Below are 14,930 nucleotides of genomic sequence, written 5' to 3'. Positions count from 1 at the left end.
GGGCGAGCGTAAGGGGAACTCAGGAGATGCGAAAAGTTACAGAAGTTGGAGAATTTTACCGGTCGTTGGGAATGTGGGAAGGAAGGAAGGGTTGGGTTGATCTTGGTTGGCCAAAAACCAGCACAACTTTGTGGGCCGAAGGGCCTGTAAGTAATCGTCACTCTGCCTACCAACTGTTTAAATGCTGCCTCCCGACCCCCGTGTGTGTCTTCCTCTCTGTAATTACTTCTCGCCGCCAGTATTAATCCACACCTTGGTGCTGATTATTGCTGTTACAGAATGCCTTAGACTAACAAACATCGACTTGTTGGGCGGGGGGGGGGGGGGGGGGGGGAGAGATAGAGAAAATACAACAGAAAGCCGCTTCCTAGGAGGCGCCCGTATTTTGACAACGCAAACCTTTCAGCCGCTTCCAGTCCTGGGACGAAACCGTGGCTTTCATGAGCTGCGTTGGCAACACGGCTTTCGGCAGGCGTTGCGCTTGGCTTGGGAGTCCGGGGGTTGCGAGCTTTGGCTACCGTCCTCCGGGGCCGCACGCTCAGTCATCCGGGCTGAAGCCGCCACTGCGACGCCGGGAGAGAGCCCGTGTCGCCCCCGGGGGCCGTTGCTCTGAGGGGGTGACCAGCCTGAGCATCCGACCGGGCGACTTGGTTATCGGCCGCTGATCGCCCCGGCCCGTGTGGAAGCTTTCTGTGCACAAGCTGCCGGCCGCCTCACACAAAGGCAGTGACTTAAACTCCAGAGGGTTACCTGATCGGCTGAAAAGCGCTTTTGGGAAGTCCTGAGGCTGTCAACGGCACTATAGGAATGCAAGTCTGCAGTTTGTATCGGCTGTAAGTGCTGCGTACGACCCATTGAACGAAAAGGTAATGGCTTTGCCACACAAAACCCCTGGGGTCTTGGACCCACCAGGGGCTGCGGAATGCACCAACATCGGCGGGGCTCACCGATGGGCCATGGCGAGGCAGAGGAGCTTGGGTGTAAAATCCACCCCCCGCCCCCCATCCCACAAAGCCGGGCAGGGCACAGTGCCACGGGCGACGCCCAGCGCGGTGCAGAAGCCCTCAGTCACCATCTGGTCTTGGGTCAAGTTGAATTTACCAAAAGGAAAACAAAAAGGGGAGAAAGGGGCTAAGTGCAAATTGCGTCGTTCAAACGTACAAGGAGTGGTTTGGGTGATAACTTTGGGCTTGCAGAACGAAAAGTTGAAAGCCTACGATCACTGTACATATTAGCTGCGATCTGAATTACCACTATTTATGTCGGAGGTTTTACATATTAGCGTTGATGCTGTTTCCCGTCGGAATGGGCCAGACCCTCTTCGCCATCGTGCACACCCAAAATAAAATGGTCCGGTTACCGAGCTTTTTGTCCTTGACCCTACCCTGTCACAATTAGACGCGAGAGGGATGCTCCTTCTACATAGTCCCGAAGAGAAGGGGGGGGGGGAATAAACAAACTGGTTAGATACAGGGTAAAACTCCTCTAACACTGTCCCATCAAGCACTCCAGGATTCGGGACAGCGCGGGTTAGATTCACAGTAACGTTTCCCCTGCATTACCCCCAACAACTCACTCCGAAACGGTGCTGCCCCGCTCCAAGTGCATTACCTCTGGAAAAAGCGGCTTGATGTTTCGACCTCACTTTCCCCCAAAGCTTCAGGCAAGTGTGAAACCAGACGGTACGAGGATACACTGAACGACGTTTGGGTCTTCTCCACAGCGGGGAATGCTATGTCCCAGAAACCTTTCCGATATCCATCAAGGTGGGGGGGGGGGGAGAGCGCCACTTAATCCGGCTTTAAAGCCACCTGTCCCAAGGGAAATGTTTCTTTTTCTCTCTCAATTTGCCTTATTTTTTTACAAGTTTTACCGACTGGCTGTACATTATACACAGAATGGTCCCACGGGGCAATGGACCGGAGAGGCTCCGGCCGAAGAAGAGGTCGAGGTGGAGACAGGTCAGGCCTCACTGGGTGGGCCGAGTGGACGGCGACCTTACGAGTTTCGGACAGGATACGCCGACGGTGTCCACTGAGTGGGCGAGGCGAGGCCGGAGACCCGGGGCGGACAAAGGAGAAGTCCCAGAGGGCCGGGACCTGGCCGGTGGCAGGTTCGAGTCTTCCCCCTCCCCTCCATCGTTACAGTACTCCCCGACCGAGCAGCGGAGGTGGAAATGGGCCTCGAAGCCTCGGCTGGCACACCCACCACCACCACTACCCTTCCCTTCCGTCCCAACAGTCGGCCAGTCCCTATGGACAACCAGCTGCCAAGGTGGTGGGAGCATCCAATAGCCACCCCCCAGCTCTCCCACTCCCACTGCCCACGTGGACTTGGGCCAAGGAGACACGGGTGGTCGTTCTGGTTGGGAGGGAAGAGGGGGTTTGGTTAAGGGAGGGGGAGACTGGAAGGAGATGGGGAGCAGAGGTCCATTGTCTCGACTGGCCGGCCGGAGGGAGAGATCCTCCGGCCCATCTCGGTGGGCGCTGGGCTTCAGTCTTCCTTGCGCTCCAGAGCCTGCGGGGGGTGGATGGTGCCGGCGTTCATGGGGAAGGGCAGGGTGGAGAAGAGGGCCTCGGCCGTGCTGAAGACGCTGCCGGCTGGCACCTGGGTGAGGCCGGCGGCGGCGGCCGGCGACCCGAAGGGGTTGGCTGCCATGTTGAGGCGCTGGACGTGGTGGTAGATCATCTCCACCTGCGCCTTCTGCTCGGCGCCGAACGCCGGGCCGTTCAGCTCCACGAAGTTGAGGGCGTGGGCGGCGGCGGCGGGCAGCAGGTTGCCGGGCACGGCCAGCGCCACGTCGGCCGGCGCGTAGCGGATGGTGCTGGCCGCGTACAGGCTGGAGGGCGGCGGCGGCGGCGGGGCCTGGGCCTGGGCCTGTGCCTGTGCCAGGGCCAGAACGTCGGCCTTGTCGTCGGCGGACGGCGGAGCTGGCGACAGGGCGTCGGAGGCCCGGGGAGACGGGCCGAAAGGCGTCTTCCTGCCGCCGGGGTTCTCGGCAGCGCCGGGCGGGCTGAGGGGGGGATCCGCGCCGAAGTGGTCGGAGGCGGCGGGCGGGGCCTTGGCCGCCCGCTGGTGGTAGGCCGCCTCCCGCTCGGCCGGGTAGTCCCAGGCCGGACGGCGGCCCTCGTAGCCGATGGCCGGAGTGGCCTCAGTCTTGACCTTGAGGGTAGAGTCGCGATCGGCCACCCCCGGAGCCTTGACCCGAGGCCCCGAGCCGTCCCTCGGCCTCTTCCTCCGCTTGGGGTACAGGTGCCGGGCGGCCAAGTTGTCCTCCTCCGAGCTGGCCCCCGAGCCCCCGTCACTGGGTCCCGAGCCCCGCAGCTCTCGGCCCGGCCCCGCCTCGGCCTGGCCCTCCACCTTCATCCGCTTGACGCGCGGCAGGACCAGGCTCCTCCTGCTGCCGCTCGGCCCCTCGCTGTCCGACAGGCTCGAGTCGCTGTCGTCCTTGGCCGAGGTCATCTCCTCCTCGGACCGGCTGTCGGACCGCTTCCAGGCCTCCGAGCGCGCCCGGACGCCCGCCTCCAGGTTGCCGGCCTTTCCCGTGGCCTTCGGGTCGTGGCTCCCTGCAGGAGAGAGGGACAAGGAGGGCGATGGAAGGGGCATCAGCTGGTACCAAATCTCACAAAAACCCTTCATCTGCCTATCTAAACACAAAGCATTGGAGCAGAATTAGGCCATTCAGCCCGTCGAGTCTGCTCTGCTATTCAAACACAACTAATTTATTTTCCCTCTGCCTTTTCCCCATAACCTTTGAGGTCTTTAATAATTATGAACCTATCAGCTTCTTCTTTAAGGTAGTGTTGTGGTTAGCACAATGCTTTACAGACAAGAGAAGACCTGTGGATGCTGGAAATCTGAGCAACTAGGGTGTTCAACCAGAGTGTTCACAATCTGAGCAAAATGCTGGAGGAACTCTGCAGGCCAGGCAGCATCTACGGAAAATAGTAAACAGTCCCCGTTTCAGGCCGGGACGTCGACTCTGTACTCTTTTCCATAGATACTGCCTGGTCTGCTGAGTTCCTCCAGCGTTTTGTGTACAATGCTTTACAGTACGGGTGACCAGGGTCCAACTCCCGTCACTGCCTGCAAGGAGTTTGTACGTTCTCCCCCGTGACTGCGTGGGTTTCCTTCGGGTGCTCCGGTTTCCTCCCACAGTCCAAAGACATACCGGTTGGCAGGTTAGTTGGTTATTGTAAATTGTCCTGTGATTAGGCTGGGGTTAAATCGGGGAATTGCTGGACAGTGCGGCTCAAAGGGCTGGAAGGACCTATTCCGCATTGAAGCTTAATAAATAAGTAAGTACGTATATAAACTCTCCAGAAAAAGAAACTCCCCTTCATCTCTGTTCTGGAGGGACACCCTTATAATCTGAGGCTGCCCTCTGATCTTTGACTCTATTATTGGAAATGTTCTCTGCATGTCCACTCGGTCTCAGCCTTTCAATATTTGGTAGGTTTAAAAGAGATCTCCCTTCATTCCTTGAAACTCCAGTGAGTACAATCCCAAAGCCATCAAATGCTCCTCATACGCCTTATCCAAACATGTGTTAAATGTTACATTTGCAAACAATAGCCTGTAAAATCCACTTGGACCCAGAGGCAACTGGATGTGGCGTGGAGCTGAAATGAGGCAGCAGTTGACGAGAATGAGGAAGGCCTGAGGTTCGATCGATTTAAGCTTCATCCCAAATGGAGGTGGCGGGGTCCAGGCCCCAGAACAGATCGAAGTGACTGGGCGACGAGTTAGGCGGTGGACCAGTTTGGAAAGGTCAGGGTGTGTGGGACCAGGGTGAAGGATGGGCCGGTTTGGCTTGCTGCTCTGTTCTGAACTAAGTGTCAGTGGACAAACTGTCTGTGGACTTCAGAACGCTGTTTGCTTGTGTTTATTGTTTGCATGAGTTTTTTTTTGCTCTCTACACATCTGGTGTTTGCTGGTCTAAAAAATAATTTTTTTGGGGTTCTTTGTTTCGTGGCTGCCCATTAGGAGATGAAACCCAAGGTTGTATAATGTAAACATATTTTGATAATAAATGTACTTTGAATCCATGTCTACCACTCCACTGGCAGCTTTTTCCATAGTTGCATCAATGGAGAGAAAAGGACAGTCGCCTTTTATGGGTAAAATCTTCATGAAGACCAGGCAGCAGCTTTCGGACAACCAGAAGACCAGAACCCTCACAAGACCACTGTGTCTTGTATAATCACCAACCTTATGATGCTACACTGCCTCTAAAGTCATACAGCATTGGAGAATCTGTCCTTTGGTCCATTGTAGCTGGTCCCGTTTTCTTGCATTTTGTCCCTATTTCTCAAAATCTTTCCTATCTATGTACCCAAATGTCTTTTATAAGTGATTATTGGACCTGCGGTGTGACGGGGTGGAGATACGTCTCTACCAAAGGAGGTGTAAGGCGCTCCTTCCCTCCGCTAGCCTGCAGGTCACCCTTGGGCAAGGTGTAGCACTTGCTTAGTTCCCTGATTAGGGTCACCTGGAGCCATGGGAGCAGGTGGTTTTTGGTCGTATGAGCAGCCGGTGCAGGTCACAAGTCCTCGTTATGCAACCACTGACGCCAGGCGGACAATATCTGAAGAGTATTGATAATGGCTAGGGGTCACCCCTCTTGTAAAGACACTGCCCAGAAGAAGGTGATGGCAGAAGAATTGCCAAGAACAATCATGGTGAGACCATGATTACTCAAGTCATACGACACAGCACATGTCGAACAAAGGATTTGTACCTGCCTCACTCCCTCTGGCAGCCCATTCCATTTATGGCCCATCCTCTGGGCGGAAATGTCGCCTCTCAAGTTCCGATTAAATCTTCCCCCTCTCACTCTAAATCTGAATCAGAGTTATCTAGTTCTTTTCCCCTTAACCTTTGGGGGAAAAAAGAGAGTTTATTCTCCCCATCTATACCCCTCATAATTTATACACCTCTATGAGATCACCCCTCAATCTCCTGTGGTCCAAGGGAAACAATCCAAGACTGTCCACCACCCAGGCCATGCTCTCTTCTCACAACTGGTGCCAGTGTGAAATGTGAGGAGGATGTTATGAGAATGCAGGGTGACTTGGACAGGTTGGGTGAGTGGGCAGATGCATGGCAGATGCAGTTTAATGTGGATAAATGTGAGGTTACCCACTTTGGTGGTAAGAACAGGAAGGCAGATTATTATCTAAATGGAATCAAGTTAGGAAAAGGGGAAGTACAACGAGATCTAGGTGTTCTTGTACATCAGTCACTGAAAGCAAGCATGCAAGTACAGCAGGCAGTGAAGAAAGCTAATGGCATGCTGGTCTTCAGAACAAGGGGAATTGAGTATAAGAGCAAAGAGGTCCTTCTGCAGCTGTACAGGGCCCTGGTGAGACCACACCTGGAGTACTGTGTGCAGTTTTGGTCTCCAAATTTGAGGAAGGACATTCTTGCTATTGAGGGAGTGCAGCGTATGTTCACAAGGTTAATTCCTGGGATGGCGGGACTGTCATATGTCAAAAGATTGGAGCGACTGGGCTTGTATACTCTGGAATTTAGAAGGCTGAGAGGGGATCTTATTGAAACATGTAAGATTATTAAGGGATTGGACACGCTGCAGGCAGGAAGCATGTTCCCGCTGATGGGTGAGTCCAGAACCAGAGACCACAGTTTAAGAATAAGGGGTAGGCCATTTAGAACGGAGCTGAGGAAAAACTTTTTCACCCAGAGAGTGGTGGATGTATGGAATGCTCTGCCCCAGAAGGCTGTGGAGGCCAAGTCTCTGGATGCTTTCAAGAAAGAGATGGATAGAGCTCTTAAAGATAGTGGAATCAAAGGTTATGGGGATAAGGCAGGAACTGGATACTGATTGTGGATGATCAGCCACGATCACAGTGAATGGCGGTGCTGGCTCGAAGGGCCGAATGGGCTACTCCTGCACCTATTGTCTATTGTCTACTGCCATCTGGAAGAAGGTCCAGGAGCCTCAGGACTCACACCACCAGGTTCAGGGATAACTTCTACCTCCCAACCATCAGGTTGTTGAAACAATGCAGGTAACTTCACCCAACTTCACTTGCTCCATCATTGAAATGTTCCCACAACCACGGACTCACTTTCATCTTATGTTCTCGATATTTATTGCTTATTTATTATTATTTATATTTGTATTTACACAGTTTGTTGTCTTCTTCACTCTGGCTGAACAGCCTAGTTTTTCATTGATTCTGTTATAGTTATTATTCTACAGAGTAATTGAATATGCTCACAAGAAAATGAATCGCAGGTTTGTATATAGTGACATATATTTACTTTGATAATAAAATTTGCTTTGAACTTTGAACTTCAATCTAATCTGAACTGTTCCTTGTAGGCATCTAGCCCACCTATTTTGTGGTTTTAAACTGTCGATCAGTCCCTTCTGACGTTCATAATTAAAAATGATCTCTCTCGTTTTTCAACTCATCCCACCGAAAAAGCCACTGCTTCCTCTCTCGTTTGGCTCTCCAACTGCTCCTTAAATGCTCTGTGTGCAATTTGTCTCATTCCACACACCGGGTTCATGAAGTACAACTTCCCTTTCTCAACCACGTCCCTACCTCAGAACAGCACAGCACAATTCCAGTCCACTTTGCACTGGAATGGACTCCCTTTTTATTCTAATTGTGTTCTTTCTCGTATAATTTATGTTAATACTTTTCTCGTGAGCGATGTGTCTCTAAAGCTGTGTGCTCGTGAAGCTGCCGCAAGTAAGTCTTTCATTTATACTTGCGCTGGAATAGAGCCAACGAGCTCTACAGCACAGAAACAGGCCCTTTGGCCCATCTAGACCATGCTGAATATTCTGCCTTGCCCCATCTACCTACGCCCAGACCATAGCCCTCTTACCTTATATAATCCTACAGCACCAAAACAGGTGTCTAGTCCCAACCATTATTCTGCCTAGTCCCATCAACCTGCATCTGTATCACAGCTCTCCATACCCCACAGAGCACTACAACACAAAAGTAGGCCCTTTGGCGCACCTAGGTCATGCCAATCTATTTAATCCGCCTAGTTCTATTGATCTGCACCCAGACCAGATCCTTCCATACCTCAAAGAGCTCTACAGCACGGAAACAGGCTCTTTGGCCCATCTAGTCTGTGCTGTAGTACTCCACGATGTGCCTGTGCATATGACAACAAGCTACAAACTTTGAAAAAGTTTCACAGGATCGTAAACGATAAAAGTTTGGGTTTCTTGCAGTTTATCCTCTCCAAACCCCTCAGTTTTCTATACCTCAGTTATGTTCCCTCTTAATCGCCTCTGCTCCGGAAAAAAAATGGTACAACAGCAGTCAGCGTAGCCTATTACGGTGTCAGCAACACAGATTCGATTCCCGCCACTGTCTGTAAGGAGTTTGTGTGTTCTCCCTGTGACCGCGTGGGATTGTATGCCACTTTATGGGCATATAATTAATGTATGTATGTGAGCTATCCTATATATCTATTATTTTTTATTAATGCCTTCTTTATCTGTTTTTCTTGTGCTGATTCAGATCAGCAGTAACAGTTATTTCATTCTCCTCACACTCGTGTACAGGAGTTTGTACGTTCTCCCCGTGACCGCGTGGGTTTCCTCTGGGTGCTGAGGGAAAATACAGAAATCCGGAATTGCAGTCCTACGTCGAGCTCAATGCTAACTGGTGACCCCTGCGACGCTGCTGGTGTCAAACTGTATCGGTCTCTGCTGTTCCTTTGGGTTCGTCAGATGCGTGGAGAGGGGGAGCCTGCTACCTGGGCAACAGCTTGTTCTCCCTGTAGTACAGCCCAGGCTTGCATATCTACACAGCTAGGGTGCAACATCCACGGTTGACCTTGAACAACGGATGCCTCATTCACATCTGAGGTAATGCAATTGTTGACTAAATAGTGCAACACCTCTTCTCCCCCTTTACACCCTCCTCTAAGGTACCGGTGACCCCTGTTTCCATCCAGGGGGTCAGTGTGGACATGGTGGAGGATTACAAATACCTGGGGATACGAATTGACAATAAACTGGACTGGTCAAAGAACACTGAGGCTGTCTACAAGAAGGGACAGAGCCGTCTTTATTTCCTGAGGAGACTGAGGTCCTTTAACATCTGCCGGACGATACTGAGGATGTTCTACGAGTCTGCGGTGGCCAGTGCTATCATGTTTGCTGTTGTGTGCTGGGGCAGCAGGCTGAGGGTAGTAGACACCAACAGAATCAACAAACTCATTCGTAAGGCCAGTGATGTTGTGGGGATGGAACTGGACTCTCTGACGGTGGTGTCTGAAAAGAGGATGCTGTCTAAGTTGCATGCCATCTTGGACAATGTCTCCCATCCACTACATAATGTACTGGTTGGGCACAGGAGTACATTCAGCCAGAGACTCATTCCACCGAGATGCAGCACAGAGCGTCATAGGAAGTCATTCCTGCCTGTGGCCATCAAACTTTACAACTCCTCCCTTGGAGGGTCAGACACCCTGAGCCAATAGGCTGGTCCTGGACTTATTTCATAATTTACAGGCATAATTTACATATTACTATTTAACTATTTATGGTTCTATTACTACTTATTATTTATGGTGCAACTGTAATGAAAACCAATTTCCCCCGGGATCAATAAAATATGACTATGACTATGACTCTGAGTTTCATGAAAATTCCATACCCTGGGACACTGCAGTTCCTGCCCACCCTTCAGGCCAGTGTCTCGGTGAGAGCAACAGCTTCATAACCTCCATGAAAGTCACTGAGTTCCCAAGGACTTTGCTGCAAATCCATGCCTTCTCGACCCGTGCAAGCATGCAGACAACTGAGTTTGGGGTCCTTCAACCCACGGACCACAAGCTCTGATTGGCTTGCAGTTGGATTGGCTTCAGGGTCTGCAATCAGACGCTCTGGCCAAAGGGATGGGATTGGTGCTTCACAGGGGGGCGTGGGTCGCGAGATTTCTTTACCTATGTGCTCCCGAGAGTCGGACTCCGAATCTGACAACACCAGCTGCTTGGAAGCTTTGATGGACGATAGCGGGAGCTGTGAGATATCCATCGGAGTGTCTCGAAGCTCCGGTTTGCTATAAGGGCAAAAGAAAAATAGTACGTCACATTCATTGCACGAGGCAGGTTTACCACAGGCACCGTGGGTAAGCGCGAGACTACTACACCTCAGGATGTCACGGTTCAGAGTTCAATTCTGACGCCTGGTGTGGTAAGTTTGTACGTTCTTCCCGTGGGCATGAGGGTTTCCTCCCACATTCTGGTTAGTAGGTTAATTGGTCATTGTAAATTGTTCCGTGGTTACGTTAGTCTTATACAGATGGGTTGCTGGACGCTGCGGCTTATTGGGCCGGAAGGCGCTGTTCTGCACTGTGACTCTAAATAAATACGCCACCGTTAAAGGGTGCTAAGGATTCTGAGGCAGAAGATCCTGCTACCATCAAGGAGCCTGAAGGCACACACTTAGTGATTCAGGAAATGCTTCCCCTCTGCCATCCGATTCCTAAATGGACACTGAACCCATAAACACTATCTCACTTTTTAAAGTATATATTATTTGTTTTCTGCAGCTTTTTAATCGATTCCATATATGTATACTGTAATTTATTTATTATTATTATTAAATTTTCTTCTATATTATATATTGCATTGAAATGCTGCTGCTAAGCTAACAAATTTCACGACACACGTCGGTGATAATAAACCTGATTCTGATTTTGATTCTTGTGGGACAGAATTGTAATGTGAAATAAAAGTATCAAAGCCAACATCAAGTGTTAATTTTCAGTCGCTTTGGCCCATCAAATCCTCAGCAGCCACCGAAAACCCAATCACACTAATCCCATTTTATTCCCACCTGCGTTCCCAAAAACACCACCAAAGGTTTGTGAGCTACCTTCACACTTGCGGTAATTTACCGGTGGCTAGCGTAATGAATTACTGCGTCAGTGATCGGGGGTTCAATCCTCCGCGCTGTCTGTAAGGAGTCTGTATGTTCTCCCGGGCATCCAACTGCACACGGGTTAGGGCTGGTAAGTTGGGGCCATGATATGTTGGTTTTGAAAGCATACTGTCACTTACAGGCTGCCCCCCAGCACATTCTCGAACTGGGTTGGTTCTTGACACAAAACGACGTTTTGGTGATTCGGTGTTCGTGTGACAAACAAAGCTAATCTTTATGGATGCACTTTGATGGGATGTGGGAGAAACTAGTGTTGAGAGGGAAAATAAGTCAGCCCTGATGGAGGAGTGGACAACATGCACAAAATGCTGGAGGGAACTCTTCAGGCCAGGCAGACCCTATGGAGAAGAGTACAGGTGATGTTTTGGGCCAAGACCCTTCATTAGGGCTGGGAAAAAAAGATGAGGAGTCAAAGCAAGAAGATGGGAGAGGGGAGGAAGAACCTCAAGGTGAAAGGTGAAACCAGGAGGGGTGAAGCAAAGAACTGGGAGGTTGATTGGTGAGATACAGGGCTGGAGAAGGGGGAATCTGATAGGAGAGGACAGAAGTTCATGGCAGAAAGTAAAAGGGGGAGGAGCACCAGAGGGAGGTGATGAAAGAGAAAGAAAAGTGAATGGGGAAGGAGGCGGCGGGGTATTACCAGAAGTTCGAGAAATCAGTGTTCATGCCATCGGGTTGGAGGTTACACAGATAGAATATCAGATGTTGCTCCTTGAACCTGAGTGTGGCTTCATCACGGCAGTAAAGGAGGCCGTGGATTGACATATCGGAATGGGAACGGGAAGTGGAATTAAAATGGGTGGCCACTGGGAGATCCTGCTTGTTCTGGCGGACGGAGCTAAGGTGTTTGGCGAAGCAGTCTCCCAATCTACATTGGGTCTCACCGATATGCAAGAGGTCACACCGGGAGTACCTGATACAGCATATGGCCCCAACAGACTCACAGGTGAAGTGTCGCCTCACCTGGAAGGACTGTTTGGGGCCCTGAATGGTAGTGAGAGAGGAGGTGTAGGGGCAGGTGTGGCACTTGTTCTGCTTGCCAGGAAAGAGATCTGTGGGGAGGGACAAATGGACAAGGGAGTCACGTAAGGAGCGATTCCTGCGGAAAGTGGGGGGGGGGGTAGGGAAAGATATGCTTGGTGGTAGGATTCTGTTGGAGATGGCAGAAGTTGTGGAGAATTATGTGCTAGATCTGGAGGCTGGTGGGGCAGTAGGTGAGGACAAGAGGAACCCTATTCCTGGTAGGGTGGTGGGAGGATGGGGTAAGAGTAGACATGCATGAAATGGAAGAGATGAGGCTGAGGGCCATGTTGACGGTGGAGGAAAGGAAGCCCCTTTCTTTGAAGGAGGATTTCTCCTTAGTTCTCAACTGAAATGCCTCATCCTGAGAGCAGATGCAGCAGAGACGGAGGAATTGAGAGAAGAGGCTGGAACAAGGTGGGACGAGGTAGAGTCCAGGTAGCTGTGAGAGTCAGTGGGTTTATAATAAACATCAGTGGATAAGCTGTCTCCACAGATCGAGAAAGGGAAGGGAAGCATTGGAAATGGACTAGGTAAATTTGAGGGCAAGGTGGAAGTTGGAGGCAAAGTGGATGAAGTTGTTGAGTTCTGCGTGGGTGCAGGACGCAGCGCCAATGCAGTCACCGATATAGCGTAGGAAGAGTGGAGGAACAACACCAGTATAGACTTGGTAAAAGCACCACATCTCCCAGTGGCCGCCATTTAAATTCCATTCCCATTCCAGTATGTCAGTCCATGGCGTCCTCCACTGTCGCGATGAGGCCACACTCAGGTTAGAGGAGCAACACCTTAAATTCCCTCTGGGTAGCCTCCAACCTGATGGCATGAACATCGATTTCTCAAACTTCTGGTAATGCCCCACCCCACCATTCCCCATCCCCTTTCTTCTCTCTCTCACCTTATCACCACTCTCTTCTGCTTCTCCCTCTTTCCTTTCTTCCACGGTCTTCTGTCCTCTTCTATCAGTCACCCCCTCCTCCAGCCCTGTCTCTCTCTCACCGATCAACTTCCCAGCTCTTTACTTAACGCCTCCCCCCTCCCGATTTCACCTATCTTACTGCCCTCCCCCCACTTTCTTACTCTGACTCCTCATCTTTTGTTCCATTCCTGCTGCAGGGTCTCAGCCCCAAACGTCAACTGTTTACTCTTTTCCTGGCCTGCTGAGTTCCTCCAGCATTTTGTGGGTGTTGCTCTGGATTTCCAGCGTCTGCGGATTTTCCCTTGTTCGGGATTGGAACGCTGGAGCAGACTCGATGGGCCGAATGGCCTAATTCTGCTCCTATGCGTTATGGTCTCGAACGGGTGGTGGCCTCTGTCATCTGCACAGTACATGAGCCTTAAAAAAATAGGCACCGATTCTTTGAACGTTTCTCAGCACCGCGGGACGTCCCAAAGCATTTTATTTCGTGCAGACACCAGCAGTCAGTTTGGAATTGACTGATTACTGTCATATGGGCCCAAAAAGCTTGCATACTATCAGGACAGATCATTCCAAACGTACTGTACTGTGCTAGGGTGCTTAAGACTTTTTCATAGTACTGTATTGGTCAACATTGAGTCGACAGCTAGTTTGTAAATCTGGATGTTGGGAATGGTGAGGGTGGAGCGCTGTGGGATGGGTGAGGGACATGGACTACAGTACTGTGCAAAAGTCTTACACACACACATATATATATATAGCTAGGGTGCATAAGGCTTTTGCACAGTAATGTAGTAATTTTATGTATTGCACTAAAGTGCTGTCACAAAAAAAAGAGTTCATGACAGATGTGAGTGATGATAAACCTGATTCTGATCTGGGTCTCTATTGCGGACTGGGAATGGGAAGGGGGCAGGGAGAGGGGAATCATGGTTGGGAAAAGGGACAGGGAGAGGGGAGGGAAGCACCGGAGAGGCATTCTGTATTTATCAATAAACCAATTGTTTGGAATCAAATGACCTTGCCTGGTATCTCAGGGCTGGGTGTGTCTGCATCCGCCCCTGACACTCCTTCTCCACCGCCTGTCCCACACCCCTCCCGCGGTGCTCCACCCTCACCATTCCCAATGTCCTTTGTTCCCGCCAGATTTACAAACTCGCTCTCTGCTCCACGTTGACAAATACTGTGCAAAGGTCTTAGGCACCCTAGCTACCTATATCTGATTGATTCTTTTGCACAATACTTTAAGTACGTTGAGATAATTAAAAACAAAACAAAACAGAATGCAGAATGTAGGGCTAAAGTTGCACAGAAAGTGCGTAGAGCATAGCACATTACATCTGTTCAGGCCCTTCAGCTCACAATGTTGTGCTGATACATTTTAAGCTCTTCCAAGATCACTGTAACCCCTTCCCTGTGGCATAGCCCTCCACTTCTCTATCTGCTAGATAAAGGGGTACGGCGAGGCAGATTGTGAGATCAAGAGTTTATCGTACAAGAGGTCTATTCAAGAACCATTATCAGCTATCTTTGAGCCTGGAGTGATGTGTCCTCTTGTACCTACTGCCCAGTGGGAGCGAGGAGGAGAGGGAATGACCTGGGTGGGAAGGCTCGGTCGGCTGTGGTACTGAGGCGTTGGAGTCGTTGGATCTGCCGTTAGCAAGATGCCGTCGCTTTGCTTCAGTGAGGCAGGCTCGGGAAAGAACCTCCTCGGTTTACTGTGAAATAATTACTTCCCCACTGCTATCAGACTCCAACCACAACCCTCTGTGAGAGATCAGGAGCTTGGACGTCTGTGTGATTGAGTGTGACTTTGTGTGTGTGAGAGAAAAACTGAGTATGTGGAGTTTGGAGCTCGAATGAGTGTTTGTGTGTGAGAGAGAGAGGGGGGAGACACAAAAAGAGATTATGTGTGAGAGATTGTGTGTGAGCGGGAATGTGTGTGTGGGAGAGATTGTTTGTGAGTGTGTGTGTGTGTGTGTGAGAGAGAGAGATTGTATATAAGTGTGTGAGAGAGAGATATTGTGTGTGAGTGTATGAGAGAGA

At 50.6% G+C, this 14,930-nt stretch overlaps 1 protein-coding gene across 1 annotated transcript in view; it reads right to left on the bottom strand.

Moving 5' to 3' along the window:
* Nucleotides 1-980: 980 nt before the first annotated feature.
* Nucleotides 981-14,930, bottom strand: part of LOC140203783 (neuronal PAS domain-containing protein 3-like) — a 765,293-nt gene continuing 751,343 nt past the window's right edge. The window contains exons 11-12 of the mRNA XM_072269856.1: nt 9,946-10,061; nt 981-3,566 (exon numbers count right to left, since the gene is read on the bottom strand). Coding sequence (XP_072125957.1) covers nt 2,494-3,566; nt 9,946-10,061 — 1,189 coding nt within the window. The 3' untranslated portion in view covers nt 981-2,493. The remainder of the gene's footprint in view (nt 3,567-9,945; nt 10,062-14,930) is intronic.

Source organism: Mobula birostris, chromosome 10, assembly GCF_030028105.1.
Source record: "Mobula birostris isolate sMobBir1 chromosome 10, sMobBir1.hap1, whole genome shotgun sequence".
Lineage (NCBI taxonomy): Eukaryota > Metazoa > Chordata > Chondrichthyes > Myliobatiformes > Myliobatidae > Mobula > Mobula birostris.
This window is presented reverse-complemented; position numbering and strand designations above follow the sequence as displayed.